Source organism: Saimiri boliviensis, chromosome 7, assembly GCF_048565385.1.
Source record: "Saimiri boliviensis isolate mSaiBol1 chromosome 7, mSaiBol1.pri, whole genome shotgun sequence".
Classification (NCBI taxonomy): domain Eukaryota; kingdom Metazoa; phylum Chordata; class Mammalia; order Primates; family Cebidae; genus Saimiri; species Saimiri boliviensis.
In genome coordinates, this window is record NC_133455.1 from 112,211,887 (window position 1) to 112,238,071 (window position 26,185).

The 26,185-nt window shown below is 34.9% G+C and overlaps 1 protein-coding gene across 3 annotated transcripts in view; it reads right to left on the reverse strand.

Annotated features, from left to right (window-relative positions):
* Positions 1–26,185, reverse strand: part of PIK3C2G (phosphatidylinositol-4-phosphate 3-kinase catalytic subunit type 2 gamma) — a 381,818-nt gene that overhangs the window by 272,702 nt on the left and 82,931 nt on the right. For all 3 annotated transcript variants that reach the window (XM_074403237.1, XM_074403236.1, XM_039461721.2), the window contains exons 9-11: positions 14,836–14,955; positions 10,018–10,051; positions 6,512–6,707 (exon numbers count right to left, since the gene is read on the reverse strand). In XM_074403237.1, coding sequence (XP_074259338.1) covers positions 6,512–6,707; positions 10,018–10,051; positions 14,836–14,955 — 350 coding nt within the window. The remainder of the gene's footprint in view (positions 1–6,511; positions 6,708–10,017; positions 10,052–14,835; positions 14,956–26,185) is intronic.

Below are 26,185 nucleotides of genomic sequence, written 5' to 3' on the forward strand. Positions count from 1 at the left end.
GAGGGCAGAAGACCAAGAACCTGGAGAAACGTCCTCTCAGGGGAGCTGAGGGCACCCTGAACCCCAATATTACATTCTGGTGAGACAGCCAGGAGAAGGGTACACCAGAAAAAGGGGTACAGCCAGGAAGGCAGTACGACCAAGGAAGATTTCAAAATCGTGAGTAGAGCTGGCCCCATTTTGTCCTCTATCTTTAAGAACACCTGAAGCCGGCAGCCAGGCAGGGCTGTGGGGAGCCCGCACAGCAGCGCCTGGGAGGCAGGACCCAGCCGGTCTTTAGCCGAATTAACCGCGCAGTTGTGTTTTGTTTTCTGGGGGTTTTGTTTTGTTTTACCTCCAAGCTCTCCCTCTGCTTTCCGTCTCCTTCTCTATCCTTCGGATGTTATCTCTAGGACCAAAACCTGCGGCAGCCCGTGGGACGGAGAAGGCGAGCACTGCCCTCAGGGTTATTGGCTTCTAGCCGACTGGGAACAGCCCTGCCCGAGAGCCGGAATTGGGATCTCCCCGCGGCAGCTGCGCAGCAAGCCGCAGCCCGTGGGAGAAAACAGCGGGGAGGGGCGAGGTACAGCCTGAGCCGGCAGGAGACCCGGGAGTGTGGCGGCCTGGCGCCTGGTGCCGGCTGGCCTCTTCGGTGCTCCCCAGTCCCAGGCAACAGTATAAAAAAAGGCTTTCCCAGGGCGTTCACCTGCTGGCTGAGGGTCCCAGTGTGGGCAGCATCTTGGGGAGTGGCCCAACCACGCGTGTGGTTCTGGCAGGGTCAACATGGCGACCAAATGCTCTGGGGCGGGGGAACTCACAGCCTCCCGGCAGCAGCTGCCAATGCAGCTTTTAAACTGACTCGGTATTCTGGATTCTCTCACTCAGTGTGAGAGTTCGCCGTTTCTTTCTCTCTCCTTCTCCGGTCTCTCTCTCTCTCTAAATACATCACTTTCTACAAACACTTTTAAGTCTGGTATTTACTGCGCACTGCGCCGTGGTCCCCTCTCTCATTCTTGAGAGGGCGGGAGACCAAAAACCTGGATAAATGTCCTCTCAGGGGAGCTGAGGGCACCCTGAGCCCCAATATTACAATAATTACCCCCAGACACTTCCATGGGGCTACACAGAGTTCTACTCCTGCCGACACCCACTCACCTGCATGTCCCCCGCTCCCATGAGGGGATGAGAGCTGTGGGCTGACTAAATGAACCAACCCCTTTGTGAGTCCTGCAAAAGGGTCATGGGAACTGTACCATTTCAGTATCAACTCTAGTGACCATTTAAGGATGAGGTATACTCACTTCTGTTGTAAACAGAAGGGACTTTAGAAAGACTACATCTGAAGTTCTCATAGATTCATTCTCGAACTGTAATTTCTATATCGGCAAAATGGGTATGAACTACTCTTGTATCACTGGTGTGAGGGTTAAACAAAATATAGTTGGTCCTCTGTATCCCTAGGTTATGCATCCACAGGTTCAACTAACCACAGATCTAAATATTTTTAAAAACACAATAAAAAACAACAAAGGGACATATTGTGAGAAATGCAGCATTAGGTGATTTCGTTATGTGATCGTCCTAGAGTGTACTTAGATAGTACATACGTGGCAGGGCCTACTACACATTTAGGCTATAGGGGATAGCCTATTGCTGAAAGGCTACAAACCTGTACACCATGTTACTGTAGTTGGTGGTAACGTGATATTGCCTCACAACGCATTTCTCTGAACATATTACCCCCAGTCATTAAGCTATTCATTACTGTATTTACATAGTTTACATTGCACTATTATAAGTAATCTGTAGATGATTTAAGGATGATGTGCATATGCTATATACAAATACCATGCCATTTTATGTAAGGAGCTTCAGCATCTGTGACATTTGTTATCTCCGGAGGTCCTGGAACCAATCCCTTGCAGATAACAAGGGACAACTGTAATGCAGTTAAGTATTTTTCCCAGTGCAAAACTCATAGAATGTGCTCAGTGAATAGTAAGTACTGTGATAAAGACAAATCAGAGGATCTAGAACTTGTTTGTTGTTCTACCGGAATGCTATTGACTTTTCTTCCTCTTACTATCTTTGATTTTCATAAGTTGGACAAAACAAAATAAAATGGCATAGAAGAAATGGTGACATGCTTGCCACATTAATTTTTAGTCTTTTATTTCTAATTTATACATGTGAGGCTGTATTTTTCCCTTTAGGAATAACTGGCCATATTCCATATGTGTTATTATATCTTTTTATTACTTTTAATGAACTTAAAAGTACATACTTAAATTTACAAATATATTTTTTGTTACTGTTTTCTAAATTGCATCAGAGTGGATGAGATCTTTATTACATAAGTTATTTCAAATTTGTTTATTTAATTTGTGTTCACTTAAATATTCTATATGTGCTTGAGAACAATTTGTATTTCCAAGGTACAATATATATTTATTGGATCATGCTTCTTAATTATATTTGCTCAGTCCTATATTCTTCCTAATTTCTTATTAATCTATTAATTCTTGAGAGAGGAATATTGGTATCCCCCACTATTATATTAGCCCCATCAAACTCTCTTTGGATTTCTGTCAATGTTATTACTTTGTTACCTCTTTCCAGGGAATTGAATATTTCAATACCATTTCAGGACTTTAAATTTAATGATGCTCTTGATTCAGAGTCCATTATGTTGGTCTATATACCAACGTTTGTTTGGTATATACGTTGGTATTTATATTGAGAGATTGTGCCTGTTTCCCACACGTTCCTTAATGTGCTTATACAATGAGCCAAGTTTATAAATTAGACTTTAGTGACATGAATGGAAGGCACAAACTGCACATGTGTACCTTTTAATGGCAAAGGTTACGGGACAAGGAACCCCTATATGCCATTCAAATCTTCCCCATAGAAAGGCCATCCTCTTGATGAGAAAGAATTTCAGCTTACCCCTATGCACGGTCTCCCATAATTGAAAATACTCTCAAATCATTTTTGCATAGATATGTTTTATTATATAATATAGATTACTGTGCAAATTATGCATTTTTGCATAAATATTTTTGCATTCTATTTATCAAACCATGATAGTATACTTTATGAGTGACTTAAGGGATTTTAAAAAATAATGTTTACTGACTTTTTAATATAACCTTCTCATGTGATAATATGATTCTTCTGTACTCTTATTAATTATTACTGACAATGATTTTAACAATTGTCTAGTCAATCATTCTGACACAGCCACTAATTGCTACTAATTGCTCTGGACTCACTTTCACTGATGCTAGCCCTCTTGACTTCAGGCACTTAGCTTTGTACGTCTAATGTAACATTTCTTGGCTTCCTTGGAGTATCTCCTGGTCTACCCCCCTTTAAGGTCATTACTTCTTCACAGTTTTCAGCTCAGCATTTATTTTTGCCCTCAGTAATAACCACGACATTGACTAACTATTCCTGCTCTGGAGACACATGTAACAATTTCACAAACCAAGTATGCCTTATTTCTGTAAGGGATTTTATTCAAACACTTTTAACAAATCTTTATCGAGCCCCTATTGTATGCCAGGAAATGTTTTGGGTACTAGAGGTTTTTAAAAAATATAGTCCTACAAACAAATGTGCATGGTCACGTGGACATTGTAAAAGGTGATTTGGGAAGAACTGATAATATGCTATTATTAAGATAATGAGCATAATAAAATAGATATCATTATATAAAATGATAAATTTATCTCATCTTTGAGTAAGATAAAGGCACTTTCAATCTGTAGAGAGGAAAAAGTTAAATAATGAAATTTCTATCCTATATAATGAGACATTTAGAATAAATACGAATGAGTTCTTAATCAGTGTAATGAATCAAGGAAATAATTTGTTTAGTCAAATTATTCTAAGTAAGATAGATTCTCATTTGTCTATGTTAGCTTGAGTGGGGTGTTCCCTGAAGGCATCTATGGAGTAGATGATAATTCACTTTCAAATCCTGAGATTTGATGATGAAAGCCTCACTGTTTTTTATTGTAGAGGCCTGTACATTAAGTTTGTACTTTAACAAATTAGTTTCAGTTGCTGACATTAATTACGGTACTTTTGACTAAAGCCATCTAGAAAGTTTCCACTTTGTTATTTTACCCACTCAGTTTGTCAGTACTTATGCTTCTGGAGCTCTCTCTGGCCTGGTTTCTTCCCAGGTGTGGTAGCTTGCCTTCAAGATAGCCCCGAATGATTCTGCCTCCTGGTATGTGAACCCTTGTATCATGCTTTCCCACAGAGTACGATATGGTGGAAGGAGTGGTATACCACCTCCAAGATTAGATTACAAAGTTTGCCTCTTCTGTCTCTGGTGTTCCCTTGATCTTGGACTCTCTCTCATTCTTGGATCATCTGCTCTGGGGAAAGCCAACTCTATGGCCTAAGGACATTTATAAAAAACTCTGTGGCAAGGAATTGAGGCTCCCACATTTATACGTCATGGGGAACTGAGGTGTTCTAATAACCACATTAATACCACCTTAGAAGTAGATTCTTCAGCCCCCTTGAGCTTGAGATTACTGTGGTCTTAGCCAACAGTTTGACTGCAACTCATGGGAAACCTTAAGCCACATTAGCCCAGCAAAACTGCTTCTCAGATAAGAATCTGAGAAGGTTAAGCCATCAAAGTTTGTTGTGGGGTAATTGCTAAGTTTTGGGGTAATTCGTTATGTATTAATGGATAATTCATATACTAGGCCCCTAGAAAGTCTGAAAAAAAGATGCAATTTGTCATGAGGTAAGACATCTTACTGGAGCCTCTTCCCAAAGAATTTTGGCTGGTCCATGGATTTCTTAAGAGAGGAATAGCTTCTTTTTCCCTGTGTACAGCCCTTTATAGTTTATTACAGTAATGAATGGCTGGGATGATTTTGTTTCCTTCATCAAAGCCCTAATTTATTGACTGATTATTGGAACTTCTGCAGAAAAGCATTGTTTTATAATTATATGTACATAGGTACACATCTACCTGTATGTAACAATATTAAAAAGTGCTCTATTTTTACTCTGCATATAGGTGCTATATAGAGACAGAAAAAGGAGACTTGGTTAGATCATTCATACACACGCGCACGTGCATAAGTGCACACTTTTTAATATGCACACATGCATTTTACATTTATACACATTTATATATTATATATATTTATCCTTGTCTATCTACATATAGACATAGATATAAATGCATGCCCTATACATATAGCTTTATCTGTATTTATCTGGCTATAGGAATTTTCCATGGGAATTCAAATGAAAGAGTATTTATTGATGGTTAGAAAATTAAAAGAAAATATTCATTAGAGTAATAACTTAGTCTATTATATATCAGCCCTTTAAAATTTTTCATAAAATTTTTAAAAAGGAATAAAAATACTATTTCACGGATTCTAAACAAATGTGTACATAGTACTTTTTATATATATAGATAAAATTTCCTTTTTAATTTACTCTACAAATAGTTATTTGATTTATTTGTAAAAAATACAGATCAAGATAAAAATTGAATCTCTTTTCTTTGAAATAAGTCTCTCTCTGTTGCCCAGGTTGGAGTGCAGTGGTGCGATTTTGGGTCACTGTACACTGCAACCTCTGCTTCCTGATTTTAAGTGATTCTCCTGCCTCAGTTTCCTGAGTAGCTGGAATTACAGGCCTGTGCCACCACACCCCGCTAATTTTTTGTATTTTTAGTAGAGATGGGGTTTCACCAAGTTGGCAGGCTGGTTTTGAACTCCCGACCTCAAGTGATCTGCCCACCTCAGCCTCTCAAAGTGATAGAATTACAGACATGAGGCACTGTACCTGGCCCAAAATTGAATCTTTACTGAAATGATTTCTTTCAGTTTTTCTTTGAGATGCTAAATGCAGTAGATACAATAGATCCATTACAAAATTACTATCTTATCAACTTTAATTATCTCTATATTACTGTAATTATGTTATTGAAGAAAATACTACATAGTAGAGTCAACTTAGAATCTGGTGATATTCCATCCATAATTGTCATTCATTTGTGTTGAAACTCAAATAATTCTTAGTTAATTCTCATTTTATCAAGGTACTGTTCTTGCAAAAAATCACTCTGAAACCTAATGGGGATCAGAGTGATTTTTTTGATTCTATTTTTAGACTCTCCATCTCTCTGCATGTGTATGTGTTTTTGTCTTGCTATGTTTTCTTAACCATTTTCTTAGCCATTTAAACCCAAACATGAGAAAGCAAATTTTAGAGTAGCCACTAAATAGAATAGTATGTTTTATTTCTGTAAAGATATATTGGCAATGGCAACTATTTTAATATGGAAAATGGAAGAAGAAAGAAAATTAAATATCTGTTTTGAATCAAAACTTTTAAAATGTGATTTTAAGAATAAGGATAAACCTATACTAATTTCAAAAATTTATGAAATTTTTGCCCTTGCACGTAAGAACATGACAAATTACATTCTACTTAAAAGCTATGTAAAAGTGAACTCCTTTGTGAAAACCTCACTACTACTCACCTGTGCACCCACGTTTCTGGAATGTTGTGTGCCGCATATACTGTGAAGCTGAGGTGGGAAGGAAGCCCGGGATTTAGATAGGATATGCATCTAGATATATTTACAGGCTGAAAATCTGCATAAAAGCTGTTACAATAGACATTGATTAGCTGGTAGATAGACGTGGATAGTTCAGTTGTTACCTTCTCTATCAAGCCTAGAAGGGAAGAGATAGAGATCAAGTCACTAAGAAGGGCTATATTTATCATAGGCCATCAATTATAGCTTTGAAATTTTTTATAATACAATTTAAATACAATTTAATTAAAGTAGCCCTTTGCCAACTGAAGAAAATTAGCCATCAGTACTTCTGAATGAATGCAACCTAGTTTTAGGTAATAATAGAGTAGATATCAATAAGCTTACCAATCTTCAGCTGCAGAAATCTTGAAAGCATAGCCTTTTGATCACAATTTGGAATTTTTACAACTATTATTTTTACATTCTGATCAACTGTAATTCATAATATTTTTTTCTTCTGATTTGTGATTATTTAAAATTAATTTTCAGACAAGGAATATCTTTTCTACATGGCTTATAAGTACATCAAACAAATTCCATCTAAAGAATTAATCATAATAAATTCGATGATGCTATCACATTTACCATTAACGGAACACTAATCATATACAGTGCACTGATATAAAAAGAGAATGATAGTAGTACATGGCTAGGACATATAACCAGCTTGAAATGAAACATTAATGATGTTTATCTCTTCAAAATCAAAGCCTTTCTTGAGTTTTGCCATTAGTTATTTAAAAGGAGTCTACTCGTTATTCCTAAAAGTGACTTGTCATGAAAGAAGAAAAATGAAGAAAAATTACTAGGTATAGGGGCTAATAGTTTTCCTCTGGCAGCTAAGTAGATATTGAGAGAACAATGAAGCACATCATCAGAAATTGTGCTCTTAAGATCTGCTGTGATATGATTCCATGTTTTGTCAGTCAACATAGTTGTTTATTCAAACACATGCAATTCTTTATAAGTTGTTTTTCAAACATGCAATTCCCTACATAGTAGTTCAGTTTTAACAGCACTTTCACTTTCCAAAGTTTCAGTTACCCGAAGTCAACTTAAGTAAAAAAAATTAAATGAAAATTCCAGAAATAAACAATATATAAGTTTAAAAAATCATAGATTGGTTTTTGTTTCTGGTTGTTTAGAAAAGAAAATAGTACAAAGAGCTAGATATTCTACAATATTCCAGCACACAGACAGTTGGATGCTTCAGGAAAGGGGCCAGCTTGACATGGGCTTCCTCCCACATCCTGTCTGTGCCTCAGTAGCTCTGTATATAATTAAACATTTTTGTTGTTGTTTAACACATGCTATTATTCACTTAGTTATTTATAAATTTGTACAAAATGTATAAGATAGATTAATTTTACTTATTTGTTATATTTTTTAAGTTGTGCCCTCTGTTGAAACAGCCGGGGGGGACAAGCAGAGGGGAAAAAAGAACTCTCTAATTAAAATTCTCTGAGAAACCAGCAGTAGCAATTAATGAAGCAGAGAGTAAAGCGGTGTAAAAATAGTCTTAAAAGAGCCCTCATCAAACTCCGGGGGCCAACCAACAGAGAGTCTCCTGAACAGCAGGAGGCAGAGAATTATAAATTTATGGAAATATCTTGTTTCTCTGTCCCCAAATTATACTTTTGGTATGCTGAAGCAGGAAGCACAAACTTCTTTTCAAGAATTTTCAACATTGTGCAAATAAATACACATCTAAAATAAATAATAAGTTTGATTTATTAATTTAAGCTGTAGAATATATTTTGGGGGAACTTTAGTCATTTGGTTAATTACCCCAACTCTACTTTTTGCTTTTCATGCAGAAACATGGTTCTTGGATATAATTTGCTACCTTAAGTTTGTACAGAGATGTATGCGTGTGCATTATGATTTACTTCCAGAACTCTGGATGAAGAATACATTTCAAATAACATCATCAAAACATATTAAGCATCCAAGACACTGGGCTTAGTGGTGAAATATGGTGGACAAAGTTTTTATCACAGCTAATTTTACTCTGGAAAAGAGTTACAGTGCCATGAAATAAAGAGGCAAGGACAATCTATGTGCAATTTAAACTCAGTTAAAATCTGTCATGATTTATTATAGAATGTAAGTCTCCAGGAACATTTCTGTACAGTTTTGTGGGATTTAATACTCCAGTTCCCTGAGGAATATGGGGGAGGAGACCTCATTACAACATTCCTGAAAGAAAGGGAGAATCAGTTCCATACAGAAACACCTTCAGCTTGTTCACTCGAAGTACTACCACTTAGATTCTGTTAGTAATACTGTCAGGGAATGTCCATTCCTTCCTTCCCTCTATGGTGTTCCGGAGTTTTATGAACATCTAGAATAGAGATTTTTGTACTAGCACAACTTTCTTTATACTCCCTGCCACCCTATTTTCCTTTTTAATTTGAGGTGGGAGAGTTCCTCAAACATAATTGAATGTCTTCTTTTGAGTGGTGGGAATTAGAGTTGAGAGGATATACTTTTGTACATGACTCTTTACTTAAACAGTTAAGGATGTGGAGGGCAGGTTAGGTTTTCATCTGCTTTCCAATGGATTTTTCTGAATCCAAGGGTGTTAGTTGAACATCTGAGGAGCAGACAGTTTTCTTGCAGATACTCAGAGTATTCCTATGCCAAATACCATCTACCAAATACAACCAAGAACCATCCTGACCAGACCCTGCATTTTAAATCCTATTATATTGCTTATGTATATCAGGATAGCAAGATCAAAGAGTTTAATCTAGAATCACAGACTCTGAAAGTGGTAGAGTTGAGATTCAAAACCAGTTCCGCCTGATTCCAAAGTTAAGACTTTGCTCTATCCCACACAATCTCACACCTACTGTTTTCTATAGAGGCAAAGTCCTCCTGTGTCTTGCAATTTTACAGGCGCAGAGCCTCTGTGAACACTAATTATTCAGGAACTGAAGCCTCCTACTACCTGTTATATTAGCTTGGTCTTTCAAATAGAGCTGGAATTTAAATTTGAAGTGGGTGACCTTGCATAGCATATAGACATATACTACTTTTCTAATTTTTCTTACATCAAAATACAATTAGGTAAATGATAAAATTTTCAATGTTTTGGAATGGTTATATTTTCTGTATTTTAATTTTTATGGATCTCCTGACTTTTCTCATTATTTTAAAAATATTGGACTAAAAGTTTAGAGAGTGCAGATTTTTATTCCTTTGCAGAATAATCACTTCCACTAATAAAATGAGTTTTAGAAAAGCATCTTTCTCCTCAAAAAGCTCTCTCTCACTCTCTCTCTCTCTCTCTCTCTCTCTCTCTGTGTGTGTGTGTGTGTGTGTGGTGTGTGTGGTGTGTGTTACCACAGTATTTGAATAAATAATTGAAAAAATTATTTTGGATCTATAACTTACTATTTTCTTTATTTATTTCAAAATACTTGAGTAGATGTATGTTTTACCTTTTACTGAAGTCTCTGAACTTTGATAAAAAGTCTGAAAAAAATGTAAAAATATACTTGTTATTCACACAACAAATTCACAAAATAATCAAATGGTAATATCCAAAATCTAAACATTATAATTTATTTGTCATGATAAAATGACAAAATATTTCTTGGCATCATATATCAATTTGCTTATCAAACAGAACAAATTTAAATTATATAAAGAAATAAAAACTTTCTAAATATTGTAATAAGCAATGTAGGTTGTTTATTTTTTTTAAAAAAAGAAATTACTACAATAGGTTGTCTAAGTTCAATCCCCCTTTCACAAAAGTGACTAATCTTTTGATAAAAGTGCATTCTAATTCTCTCTTTATTCCGTGTCCAGCTGTTATTCTTAGCAATTATTCAGCAAGCCTTGGACAGCACCAAAAAGAAGACTGAATTGAAGTAGAAAAAATCACTATAGATTCACTAAATAGTTTTCTTTCTTTTTTTCTTTTTAGGGAATTAAAAATAACTGATAGCCAAATGCTTGGAAAAATAAAATATCTTGAGTCATCTCCTAAATTAAAAATACAATCTGAAATCCTATATTTTTTGTTTTCATTTTCATTATTCTTTAAGTTCATGTCCATCAGTGTGTGATGGCCTTTCTTATTTATTTATTTTTGTCCTTGTTAGAAGCCTAGACTTACTTTGGTGGCTTAAAATTTGGTGGTTGTAACTAAACTATCCTGAAAACTGTATAAGGTCATTTATAGACATCCTAAAAAAAAGGTTTCATCCCAAAAGGAAATACAGTTTTTAATAAGATCCAGTTTAATTGACATTAAAATATTTTAAATTTATAAACTCAAAATTTAAAAAATAAAAAAATAAAATTTCAAGTCTTACATTTAAGGAAATATAATTAGTCAAAAGCCAGATTTCTCAAACAAATAAATTAGAGAACAATTGTTTTTCATAACAAAAAATTTGTTACAGTATTCCTTTAGAGGGAGAACATTTCGATCGTATTTAAAATGTCATTACATTTACATGCAGCTTCTCAATTTGAGGGATCTTTCTCAAGAACCTTTACAGAAGTATTTCTATTAGGTAAAATATTTCATCTGAGTATAGTTATCAGCTGCTAGTCTTAACAACTACACATAAGATCTTCACCCTATCCATGTGGGTGAGACTATTAAAAATGTTATCCTGATTTAACTAGAATTCAATTTATTCAGAAATATAGACTTGTAATAGAAAATCACCATGACATCCACCTACACCATGATGTGAAAGACCATATTTTCACTTTGCGGTTTGCCTATTATGTAAGCATTTAATGGAAATTAAATTATACGAGTTCTCGAATATAATTTGAAGGATGTAAATTGTTTTCAGTGCTGGGTCAGAGAATAAAATAGAGTACAAGTATGTTTGTCATATAATTCTTCGACTTGACAAAAACTGACATTTAATAAACATCTAATGACTTCCCTGTATGGCAGGAAATAGTTATTTGCATGTTGACCAAAAATACTGCCAAGAAAAAGAAAAGCTTCTCAAATTTCACAGTTTCTTGGCAGAAAACCTGTATTTGTCAGTATTTCTTCAATCTTAAGTTCATGGTGGGTGGATAGACTGCTTTGGCATTGTTAACTGGTTACTGCACAAATTCTGTAAAATGTACTTACTATGTGTGCCAATATTCTTATAGAGGCAGGTTCACAGTTAAGATGGGATTGAAAAGAGATGAACAGAAGTATGAATACAACTAATGTAGAATAAATGAGCTTTCAATGGTCTACTCAAAATAAGTGGGGTCCAGTTTTTACAGAATATTGAACTATCTTCCACTGACATAGATTAAACTAGTTGTCAACTCTTTTCTAGTTTCTATGCATGAAAATCATTTTAGTCTTATCAAAATACGAGATATTTAGATATTATGAGTTTAAAAGTTTCAAAGAAAAATCACACAAGATTTTGTGTTTATACTAGTATATAAGGAAAGTGAAGTGCGAAGGTGAGTTTTTCTTGAGTTTATAATTGTTCATGGCTTTCCTATGAAATACCCAATTCCTTTGTGAAGAATTCTGTTAGCTTCAGATATTGTAAGTTTGATCACTTCTCAGCCTTTTGGCTAAGATCAAGTACAAATATTGTAAGTTTGATATTTCTGAAAAAATGGTCATTTGTGTTCTTTTAGGGAGTTTCAGACAATGAATGTTTTGAAGATAAAATTTTGTATAACCAGCAATACTTTGACACCATTCGAAGTGCTTCATCCTAAAATTATGTTTTCCTCATTCTTTGCTCAGTTATTAGTCTTCCAATTTGCCAAGAGCTAGACATAAAAGTTGAATAAAAACCAAATAGTCTCAACAGACAGAAAGTTGTGTCCACACCCACACATCTGGTCTCCTCCTCTGGCAACGGTTCATATTTGTCAGGAGGCTGGCTGTAATTGATGGCCATGAGATGGCAGGGCCAACCTTACTGGGGCTTGTGTGAATTAAAGCCTTCATATTGGCCTTGTTGGAAAGATTCTCCAGAAATAGCACCAGCACCATCCTCATTACCTCCAGTAACAACAGTGATCTCATTTAAGCTACACTGTCATCAGGGCCCTTTATTAACATTATTTCTCATACTCACATGAGGAAATTTAAAATTCCGACAAGTGAATTAATTTTCCACAGGATGTTTAGATAGAAACTGGTAGATCTTAAATCCAATTCATATTTGCATTATGTTATCTTATGTATTTTATTATCAGCTCTGGGAGTTTGTAATGTTTCTAAAATGTGATAATTTAAGAGAAATCACTGCTTGTTCAAAGTTAATTCTCACTACCTTGTTATGCTGACTTAACATCACCAATAAGAAAGCCATTTTGCAGCATCATATAATTCCCAAGTTCTTAATCTCATCAAAATAGTTATTTTCAAAACATGTCGGTGAAATGCTTTTTAAGACTCTAGTACAAGCTTGTCCAACCCATGGCCTGTGGGCCATATGCAGCCCAGGATGACTTTGAATGTGGCCCAACACAAATATGTAAACTTCCTTAAAACATTATAAGATTTTTTTTTTTTTTTTTTTTTTTTAGCCTAACAGCTACTGTTAGTGTTAGCATATTTTATGTGTGACCCAAGACAATTCTCCTTTCAGTGTGGCTCAGGGAAGCCAGAAGACTGAACATCCCTGCTCTAGTATACATTTTTTTTTCACTGACACAGAATAGAAAAATATGATCATATTATATATGATCAATTCAGATTGTTTTACCTTGTTGTTATTTGTAAAGGCCATTGGTCTTAATAGCTACTGCAACGATTTTGGAAACTACATAGTTATACTATTTCCTTCTATAATTGGCAAGTAAAAGACTAGCTGTTTCCTTATTAAGAAAAATTTAGTGAATTTTGTGGATTTCCGTCTTAGATATTGAATCTGGGGATTTATTGATTACTTTATTTAAATTTTGATTTCTTTAATGGTTTGCATTTTTAGCTTTTCATCAATGTTTGTTTTTAAAATATTTTGGTGGTGTATGTTCATGACTCATCAAAATTATCATCATCATTGTTCATATAATGTCAAGAACATATTTAAATTCCTATATTCATTTTTTACTGTCTAGTCACACAAAAGTTTGAATGAAATAAGATCTAGAAAGCCCAACATTAAGAAACTACTGAATTTTTATACCCACCTATCTATTTGAAACAATAAGTAGTAAGCATGATGATTTCCATGTAGTAATATGATTATCTATATTGTAAATCAATCTTTTGAAAGTTTCAAGACTGTCATATTCAAAGGTAGTAGAATCTCTCTTCTTCTCTACCATGCAGATAGAGAATGCATGTATTCACTCTAAGTTTCACATACACTGTAATGTGTATAGAGGCCTAGGTTCAAATCTGTATTTTGCCACTATTAATTCTCTGTACACACACATTGAATTTTAACAGTGAAATGAACATTAAAAAACCAACTTTATGACATTACTGTGAGGATAAATTGAGATAAAATAATTAAATTCAATGAAGTAATGCATCTAATGTATAAAATAGTCAAACTATTTTATACATTAGAATGCATTAGCAAATATTAGTTATATCTTTCTGTTTTATCATTTTCTAAATTAATACGATAAATTAATTAATTGTAACCAGATTTCCTAATATTTTTCTTGGAAATAATCACTTACGGGTCTACATCAGATTTCTGAGATTTAAAAGAATATCACATAATACTCATTTTGAATCCCACCAAACCAGGAAATTGTCACATGATGTGGGATACAGAGAAAGTCACACAGAAATCATGGAAGCTGCAAAATTCACAAAAGATACCACAAAAATGGATCATTTTTCTTTTTATAAACATGCTTATCCATACAAACATGACACTTATGTCTGCATACACTTGTATACATGAGAACCATTAACAACCTATACAGACATTTCCCTGTGAATATTATATAATTACGTTCATTTAGGCAGGACTGTAGGATTGATTTCAGTATCACCTAAAGTTATAAGGTGGTTACAAACTTCAAAGATGCAATAAATGTCCTTTTAGTTTAGTTAAAATCTATTTGGCATAATAGAATCAAGCTGTCAATACCCCCAAATAATTGAAATAGACTATGTGGCTACATGCACACACACACACACACACACACACACACACACACACACAGCTACACACAAAATCACACACACCCAAACATGCGTACAGAAATATAGTTGTTAATCAAAGTCTTTCACCTTCTTAATTAAGTATTGAACTCAGGTTTAAAACTACTGTGTAATAAATGAAGAGATTTACCTCTGCTTTTCTCTGAAGAATCAGACTTAGTTCATTTACTGCATCTGTGATTTGTTTGGTTTCCACACACCCTAGAACACTGCATATTTTTTTAACTTCTTCAATAATATCCACGTTTTCCTGTAGATAACAAGATTCACATCTTACAATCTATTGAAATAAATGAACGTACATTCTCCTCAAATGTCTTCTCTTTCCATGGGGAGCAAGTGGAATAAAATTTGGTTGTTTGCTTTCACATAAAAAGAAAGTCCTCAAGACTGTTTATCCTGTGAATGGGGCTGTAATTTTCATTGAGTGAATGCTCATTATTACAACTGATTTCACACTAACTTACTTTACTAACTTACTAACTTAGCTCTAACTTAGCATTACTTGAAACAAAATGAGAGAGAGAGGTAGAGAGGAAGGGTAAGAAAAGAGGGAGAGGAAAAGAGATAGAGAGGGGGAGGGAGAATTGTGGGGAAAGCAGGGAAACTCAGCCTTAGACAAAGTCCGTGGTTTCTGTAAAACGCTATGAAATTAAAGTAATGATGGATGACTCAAGGAGAGTTTCAAAACACACTTGTTTTTGGAATCGGTGTATTCCAAACTTAGGAAAAAAACCAGATTCACAGGATTCAGAACAAACTCAGGACAACCAGTTGTGGTGTTAAAGTATGTGATAATCATCTGACTGTAGTATCCTTGAAGCAAATGATGTTTCAAAAAGAATTGCTGATGATAAATATAGCCTACCAATACAGTTTGGATGTTTGTCCTCTCCAAATCTCATATTGAAATATAATCCCCAGTGCTGGAAGTTAGGCCTGGTGGGGGGTGTTGGGTCATGGGGGCGGATTCCTCTTGAATGTCTTGATGCTGTCCTTGCAACAGTGAGTAAGTTCTCAGAAAATCTGTTAGTTTAAATTGTGCAATACATCTCCCTTCCCTCTGCTCCAGCTCTCACCATGTAAGATACCTGATTCCTCTTCACCTTCTGCTATGATTGCAAGCTTCCTGAATCCCTCACCAAAAGCAGATGCTGGCACCACACTTCTTGATTGTCTGCAGGACCATGAGCCAATTCAACTTCTTTTCTTTATAAATTACCCAGACTCAAATGTTTCTTTATAGCAACACAAAAATGGCCTAATACACCAACAGCAATGACAAATTCTTGAAATCAACACTGCAGACTGGCTTTGAGATAGAGATTTTTATGGTCACCATTCTAAGAACTTTTCATTAGTCATTCTATATCTTAGATTTGCACATTTTTTTTTTTTGAGACAGATTTTCACTCTGTCACCCAGGCTGAAGTGCAGTGGTGCGATCTCAGCTCACTGCAATCTCCACCTCCCAGGTTCAAGTGATTCTCCTACCTCTGCCTCCTGAGTAGATGGGATTATAGGCACACACCACCACGCCTGGCTACTTTTTTGTATTTTTAGTAGAGACAGAGTTTCACCATGTGGTCAGGCTGATCTTGAACTCCTGACCTCTTGATCTGCCCGCCTCAGCCTTCCAAAGTGCTGGGATTACAGGAGTTAGCCACCATGCCTGGCTATACATGTTCTTAAATAAGGATTTATTTTTAAAAAATCTTCTCTGTTTTGACCTTATTCTTTTTCATGTTTTGCCACTAACTGTAATGAGAAATCTCTTCTTTTTCTTTGATTCTGTGTGAATCATGTTTCAATTTACAACGTTTTTATATACTTTGTCTTTATCATAACAATTGTGGCTTTTCAAAACACATTAGATTTGTCACCAGCACCACCATCATTCCAATGAATTAACAACAGTTTATTTCAGGAAGACATGGAACAGGGTTCTTCTTTTTATTTCCACACAAAGATATGAGTTTACAGCATTAAAAGATTTTAATCCTCCGTATTCTAGGGCATTTTATTAACAAAGTGTCACGACAAAGACACAATGCAAGTTTTATATTAATAGGATAATACTTGGCTTCTTTTGTGGAAAAATAATATGTACTTTTTAATTTGTTGCCAGTATCTCTTACATGTCATTTTACAAATGCTGAAACCAATGACAAAAATCTGAAGAACATCTAATTAATACTATAAAAGACAAAATGAGGATCCCAAAAATTGTTCACAGATCTTACTAATGAGCTAAAAGTAAATGCAATTTATTTGAGATCTATTTTGTCTTTCATCGATTATAAAAAAGTCTACTCAATAATAACATGGAGAAGAAAAAATTATGTCATCCAAATAGAAAAAAGTCATTTATTTCACTTATGGTGTGAACTCCATATAAGTCAATATGGTGATGTGGCTACCAGATCCAGTTTATTATTAAATTGAATCAAAAGACACCTGCTCTTCATAACTAGAAAGTAGTTCCACCACATTTTCCATGTATATTATCCAAACTGAAGTTTAGTTCGGGTACTAGATTTGAGAATGTACTTGACAAACTGGAATTTACCAAATGACGACTACCTCACTATTAGTGTCCTGTTAATACAGTATTCATTCAGAAGAGCATCAGAGACAACATGGTCAGCTCTGAAGTCAAGCTCTGTTTGTTTACATCCTGGTTCTACCCTTTCTACCTGTAGCCATCATCAGAGTATTTAACTTTCATATCCCTAGGCTCCTTCTATCATGTGAGAAAAATAATTAAGTTTCTGTAAAGATTAAATTAGATGAAATATAAAATACAGTGCCTGGCAGATAATGAGGGCTACATTTTAATGTTTAACTAATTAATTTTATTTACACCAGTCTTTCAGTTTATGAGAAATGAGACACTGTAGATGCAGAGATGACTAATAGAAGAGAAATTAGAAAATCATAAAAACTGAAAAGTCATATGAGGGTCTATGTTTATTTTTTCATTCATTTGTTCTAAGTAAATATGTGAGATACATGAGTTTGTAAAAATTCATAAACGATTCTAATTGAAATTCTAATACTGACTTGAGTTGGGTAACTAGGTAGCTGGTAGCTGATTTATTCAATCTATTACTTCAGTCTTGCAGTACTTTTTATGTGATCTACTTATCTCATTTAATCTTCACATTCTAAAGATAAATAATCATTATATTCATGCATAACTGAGACTGCTAGAATATGTGAAATAATATATTGAAACTCTAAAATTGAGTTGGTGATTATTTGAATATGAGAACTAACAGAAAGGTTGGATTTAAGATGATTCCAAAATTTTATTTCCAAATTTTGGAAACCGAGAATACAGTAGGGTGCTATTAATTATGGCAGAAACATGGACAAAATGAAGATTTTTGGTAGAATCATACTATGAGTATTTTTTGACAAACGGAATTTGAGCTTCCCAGAGGAAATGCAGTGGAGTTCTACCACTAGCAACCGTTAGACTGAGAAAACGTAGACAAACTACCCCCCGCCCACACACACTCTACATGTTCACATAAACGTTAAATGAACAATAAGAAAGGTAGGATAAATTTCAAGGTTGCAGATATTTAGAGGAAACTTCAAGCCTAAGAAGTAGCTCCAACAGTGATGCTGCATTGGCCTGGAGGATAGGTTAGTTTATTACTAACACCGGGACAAGTGCTGAAATCTTAGGACTAAACCTCTTGGTGAAGGTAGGGGAATGGGCAGAACTGGAGCCAAGATCCTCAAGCAGTCCTCAGACATTAGATAGCAGCCACCACCTATAAAAGGTGCGAGAAGAAAACCATGCCTACTGACCAGAAACACTTTTGATGAAGCCTTTCTCTACCCAGTCTTTGAGTAAGGAAAATGATTATCTGAGAAAATGAACCCTAGTCTGTGCTCTGTGTGTCTCTGGAGTATTAATTTATACTACCCATAGTGGGAATTTATGTTAAAAATTGTACTAGGCAGCTGGGCATGGTGGCTTACTCCTGTAATCCCAGCACTTTGGGAGGCCGAGGAGGGCAAATCACAAGGTCAATAGACTGAGACCATCCTGGCCAACATAGTGAAACCCTGTCTCTACTAAAAACACAAAAATTAGCTGGGCATGGTGGCAGATGCCTGTAATCCCAGCTACTCATGAGGCTGAGGCAGGAGAATCGCTTGAACCGGGGAGGCGGATGTTGGAGTGAGCCGAGATTGCACCCTACACTTCAGCCTGGTGACAGAGCGAGACTCCATCTTAAAAAAAAATTATACTAGGCTATTGTGACATTTTTAGACCCAGGGGAAGTAAATGCACAATTGTTGTATAGGAACACTTTTCTATACTGACCTACAGAGTTTCTCCCCATATACACATACATATATATATACATATGCACACATGCACACACATACACACACAGGCCAGAGTAACGGGAATATCAGTCCAAAATGTATAAACCCTATGATAGCTGATTTACATTATGAGAAACTCTACAGACACAAAATGCACTAGGATGAGCATCCAATTTCAAGAAATAACAAAGGTAGACTTGGGCAACATTTTTATAGATGTGATACATAGAATAAAATTTGAACAAGGTTGTTCCAAGAGAGAATCTGGATAGAGAAAAAAAGCTGAACACTGGGAGCATCATAACATTTCATAACATGTAATATTTTAATGATGGAGGAGAAAGTTTGGGTCACAGATGGTGCACACAGTGTGGAGACATAAGCCGGAAGTCTACAGCTTAATGGACATCAACATGAAGGTAGTTTTAGCTTGGCAAAAAGAGAAGAAATTTTAGCTTGGCAAAAAAAAAAAAAAAAATGAAACGAACCATTTCAAGTATTTGATGTTTTTTCAGGTAAAAAGAGGATTAGATTTATTGTAAGTAGCTCAAAAATGATAAATGAGAACAAATGGTAGAAAATCTAGAAAGGTTCTTTTGATTCAATATAAGAAAAATTTTTCTTAAAATTATTTGTCCAAAAACTGTGTAGGCTGCCTTTTGAATAAAAAGGCACTCCCGATTCAGGTATATGAGCAATCAGGGATATTTAGAGAAAGATTTTTGCATTGCTTAGGAGTTTAGATGAGACGGCCTCTAAATTCTTTCTAACTTCTTTGGGTTAGTGACTGAAAATAATGTTGTGATGTTATTTTACATAGTACATTCCAAGCTTATCTTAGGAAATATTTGATGTGTCCTGGACTTTGAAGGAAACATATGCTAATATTTTAGAATTAATTAAGCATACTTGAAAAATATTTTGAACATTTGAAAAGATTGGTAACAACCTTTTCTCCCCAGTATCTTTCTGGAAAACCAAACAAAGTGGCCTGAGTGGTTTATTATTCCCCTCTCTTATTTAGCTGTGATGGAGAAAAAAGCAGTATGCATTTAAACAGCCATGTAACAACTTACCATCTTCCAGATTTTATATAAACTTTAATGAGTTTCTATTTATATTAGACACACTGAAAATTATCAAATTCAATTAATGAGTTTGGAGACAAATTGAGAATTTAGAATGCTTTTCATTCCAGGTTCAGTAGTTAGTGCCAATATGAATTATTTTTTCCTTAAAGATTAAAAATAGCTTTGAAATGCAGCTTGTCTTAAAATATAAAAAAGGATGAGTTCATGTCCTTTGCAAGGACATGGATGAAGCTGGAGACCATCATTCTCAGTAAACTAACACAGGAACAGAAAACCAAGCACTGCATGTTCTCACTCATAAGTGGGAGTTGAACAATGACAACCCATGGACACACAGGGGAACATCAGACATTGAGGTCTGTCAGGGGTGGAAGCAAGGGGACGGATAGCATTAGGAGAAATACCTGATGTAGATGACGGGTTGATAGGTACAGCATACCACCATGGCACATGTATACCTATGTAATAAACCTGCACATTCTGCACATGTATCCCAGAACTTAAAGTGTAATAAAACAAACAAACAAACAAACAAAAAGTATAGGCTGATGTCTCTGTAACTATGGAAAAAGTCAGATAATATACAAAATTATAACTTTTTCTGAACTTAGCAGAGATCTGAGGTCACAAAGTGACCAAGTAAACCAAATTACAAAGAATGAGAACTGCTTCAAAGAGAGATGGGGCACACTTAATGTTCAACCTTGGCAGAGCATAGGAGAAAGAAGTGGTCACCATACACGTGGGTAAGACAAAATTAGCTAAAATTTTAACATATGTTTAAAGGATAGATATGAGCTAGCATGTCAGTTTGGAATATCAGGAAGCCCAAGACACATGGGGAGTTTCCAATCTCCAACCTCTTTTCCATGGACACCTACCAGTTTTTCAGGGAAAATACTGAAGGCCGTGTAGTAAACCGAAGTCATATTCTGTGGTGCAGGTGTGTAGGTAATCATCTGTTTCTGGGGGACAGTTATGGGGCTTTGCCCACTTCTATAGATCCTTTTGGCATAAGAAGCAAAACTCAAAAGCTGCAGGGAGAGGGGCAGCAAACCCTGCATTACCCTGAGACCAGGCACAAACCCCTTGCTTCTGGAGAAGTAACAAACAAAACAGTCCTGTCTCTGGGAAAGAAGTAGGTCATAGATGAGAAGCTCCTTTGCTGTTGAAGGAAGGTTGGAAGCAAAAGGCCTTTGCTTGGGGGAAGGCCAAAAAACTTGTCTTGGGTCCAAGATCTTACCTGGACACCAATTAGAGGTCAGGGATGAGGAGCAGTAAACTCTCTGCTGCACACCACTAACTGTAGATACAAGACAGAGTTTGGCTGTCACTTGGAGGAGGGGCAGGAACACTCCAAGAGTCAAGTGCACAGAGTCTGCTTAAGGCTGTGATTGGTTCTTTACAACACAGAACCCCCTTGTCCCCAGTGCCAAAATAGGTCTAGCATTGAGTAATAAATAAGCAAGGATAGGATACAGCTGGGAGAGTGACAACAGTGTTTAGAGAAACCCTCTCTCTGGCACAATCAGGAGCTGTCAAAAGCTGAGGATGAAGCAGGATTCTACATGGAGGAAAACGTCATGATACCACAGGTTCCACTGTAAGCACAGATAATAATAGCTTATCTAATATTTTATGAAGCCAGCATTACTCTTACACAAAAATCTATCAATATTATCAGAAAATAAAAACACAAACTGATGTCCCTCATAAATATAGATGCAAATATATTTAACAAAATATTAGTTAATTGAAGCTAGAAATATATGAAAAAGATTATAAATTCTTAGTAAGTATAGTTATACCAGTAATAAAAAGATTTTTAAAATTTGAAAAGAAGAGAAAAACCATATGTGCATTTGTATATATGCACAAAAGACATTTGACAAAACTCATAATCCATTCAAGATATAAGCTCTTAGTAAACTAGATATAGAAGAAAACTTTCTCAACCTAGTAAAAGATAACTTTGTATATTACAACTAACCTTCAAATAACTTTGTAATTAATGATAAAATACTCTAACATTCTCCCTCAGAGAATGCAAGGCAGGGATTCTATTCTTACCACTTCTAGTAAAATCCTACTGGAGACTCTCAGCAAGAATTAAATAATAAGGCAAGTAAAAAAATAATAGGACTATAGATTGAAGAGAAAAAAACAAAATTATTTCATGGATGACATGATTGTATATGTAGAAGTCCTAAGGAATCCAAAAAATAATTATTAGATATGAAAAATGATTTTAAGAAGACATAGTACATAAAGTCAATATATGAAAGTAAGTTCTATTCCCACATATTAATAAACAACTGGAAAATAACATAAAAATATTTACAATATCAGACAAAAACATGAAATAATAAATTTAATAAACTGCTTAATCTCTATGCTAAATTATGAAACATTGTTGAATGATTTAAGAAACCTGTGTAGATGAAGAAATAGATCACATTAAATTGAACTATCATGGATTAGAAAATACAATCTTTTAAAATATCAGTTCTCCTTACATTGATCTATGTATTCAATGCAGTTGTAGCCAAGTATCTAGAATAGCCAAATTTTTTTTAACAAGAGTGATTTTGAAGAACTTATATTGGCTGATATCAAGACTTTCCTTGAACATACGGTAATTAAGACACTGTGGATTGACATTAGGATAGTCATGTGATTTGTGAAACAGAATAGGGCGTCTAGAACTAGATCTGCACATGTGTGGATAATTGTTTTTGACAAAGTTGCTAGATTATGTAATGGAGAAAAGCATATCATCTTTTTTCTGCTTAAAAACATACTATCTTTTTTTATTTTTCTACTTAAATATACCATGTGATGCAAACTTTGATGATGAAATGATAAAGAAAAGCTACAAAATACTTTTCATCAAATAAGACCTTTTACAGAGAGGAGAGGAGACATGAAGTGGCAAACAGATATATGATACCAAAATATTTTATTCTTTAACTTATTGTTTAATAAGAATCCCTTTTCTATTATTATCTTTAACTGTGTGCTCTTCATGTATTATATAATTCACTACATAAATCACCAGTAGAATGTCAGATCATGTTATTCCTTTGCACAAAACCCTCTAGTTTTCTCCATCTTACTAGCAACCCAAACTATGTTGGCTAGTGATTATCTTCTATTTTGACAATCCACTTTTTACTTTTAATTTTTTTACACTTCTTCAAGTCTGAGAGTGCTCTATACATGATAGGTTTGATTTTTAGGGGTTTTTGTCTGCCCTTTATTTCTTCTAAGGTAGGTTTCAGTTCTGTAATTGTGCTTCATTTTCCCATGCTTTGACTTTATTGACTTTATTTCTTTGACTTCTTTTGCAACCTTGCAACTGCCCCTTGTTAGCTATTCATTTTATCCAAATTTCTTAGGCTTTTTTGCTCATTTCCCACCTTTTCTTATGTTATAGTCTAAATGCAAATCAGCTTTGTGAAAATTTTCTTCTGGACCCTATACAATCCTCTATTTGAGTGATAGTAATAGAAACAACAGCAGTAATAGCAATAAAGTAACCCAGGTACTTACCTTTTCTTAAAAATGTTTTATCTCCCAGTCACTATATTATACTAAGCACATTACAGCCACTATTTCATTAATTATTTAAAATGTCATTATTTTATATTTATTATCCTCACTCTAGTGATGAACTATATAAACTTGAGGAAGGTTGAATACAGAAGCTATTAGAGCTTCTGTATTCTGTGGTTGACTTATACATTTATCTGACTTTGGAATCTCTGCTCTTAAATTTTGTCCTAGACTGCCATTAGGCTTAAATAATGTTTGAAGTTGGAACTTCTGAAAATCTAACAATAGATTTGCTTGTAACCAAGAGAGCTTCAGTTTGAAAGAAGCTAAATATAAAATCCCTATCTGTCCTCTTTCTTTCTACTCATATACGGAATTTTCTTTCTTCTCTAGATGAATACAGTTAGACTTTGATATTGAGCAAGTGTGAAATAAGTATTATTTTGCCTTTCTCACGGAGTTACTTAAACCTGAATACTAGAGATGTCATATTCTCCCAGTTACCTCCTTGGTATAGCCTCTGAGTCATGCGCTAGACAGTAGAAGGACTTAGGTGTTCTCAGTTATTTTCTGACCAGATAGATGTTTCATGAAGCTTAACCCCATGTTTTGAAGCATGTTTGAATTGATTTTCCTCAACTGTGGTCCATCTAGTTTACAATAAATTCAACAGTTACTAGACTCTAGGATAAATTTGTTATCCATAGTAGGGATTTCCTACCATGATTCTGATGGGCATTTTAATAAAGAATTTTGGAGACAACATATTAGAGGTTACTAGGAAGAAGCAATTTTAAGTCAGAAGTTGATTCTTTCTCCTCAACTATGATTTAGTTTTTTTTTTTTTTTTTTTTTTTTTTTTTTTTGAGACGGAGTTTTCGCTCTTGTTACCCAGGCTGGAGTGCAATGGCGCGATCTCGGCTCACCGCAACCTCCGCCTCCTGGGTTCAGGCAATTCTCCTGCCTCAGCCTCCTGAGGAGCTGGGATTACAGGCACGCGCCACCATGCCCAGCTAATTTTTTGTATTTTTAGTAGAGACGGGGTTTCACCATGTTGACCAGGATGGTCTTGATCTCTCGACCTCGTGATCCACCCGCCTCGGCCTCCCAAAGTGCTGGGATTACAGGCTTGAGCTACTGCGCCCGGCCTTGATTTAGTTTTATATTGCTTTGCTTTGTATGGACACCACTGTGTGTATTATTTATGTGGATATGCTGTCTCTCCAACTACATCATTGGCAACTTCAGAGTATGGTTTGAACTGCCATTTCTCTTGGTTTCAGTGAGCAAATGGTTTCATAATCTGCATGAAGTAAGCATTCAGTAATATCTTGGAGGGAAGATACTCTTTTTTCCATTCTTAATTTCTTTGAAATTCATATTGAATTCATATTATTCAATTTCTATGAAATTAAGAATACAGAATGAATTAAAAAATATTCCCTGTAATTCAGGTTATTAATGAAACAGAAGGTAGGAAAAAATGTCCAGTGAAAAAGCTCTTTGTAAATTACATACAAAACTAGCCATTTAACATAATAGCCAGAATGCCTGGCCTAAAATGGGTATTATCTAAGATATGTTGAAATAATAATTGTAAGGAAAAAAATAGTTGGTACTTTAAAATAGTCATATTATTCAGTAACATTAATGTCTGACTTATTCAGTTGCATGCTTATTTTTTCAAATCGTGTAATAATCCAAGTTTGGGAGATAATAAAGAAACATTATTTTTCCAGTTGATGCTGTTCTGAACATGATGAAATGCTACTTAATGTACTTGTCAAATGAATAGAAAGTATAAAAATTGTGAACTGATAATATCATAGTCTGTCCTCATTTCTAAGATATTTACTATTGATGCTTCATAGGCAAAAATCTCATTTAAAGAGCTCATTGTTTTTGAATGAGTTCATCTGGAAAATCACATACACCATGACCTATTTATAAAATAATTTAGTTGTGAGTGATGATTGCAATTTGCCAATGATAATAGAAAGACAGTATTTCTTTGGTATTTTGCCAACTTTTAAGTCATGTTAGAAAAATTTACAATAGTCAATCATTTCTTTCAAACTAGAAATATGGGAGGCTTCATATGTAAATAATAGATCAAACTTCTGAATTTAGAAATTAAGAACTGTTACAAATTATCAATAATTTGCGTATGGAAAAAAGATGTCTGTGATATGTGAAAGTGCTGAGACATTTAGATAACTAAAATTCATTCATAAGTAGGTTACCAAAACCTCGAAGTATTTCTACACATAGTAAAGAGATAAAAATACTCTAGGAGTTAAGTCTTAATATATCCTAGTAACCTGGTAAGTTTCACATTCAACATGAGAAAGAATGACTATCACAAGACTGAATTAGAGGTACTAACCATAACACTTTTATGAGATTTAAAACAAGCTAATTGTGGATTCTTTTCACATTCCACATTTTAAACTTCCAGACTCAGACCAGGCTGAAGCAGAAAAA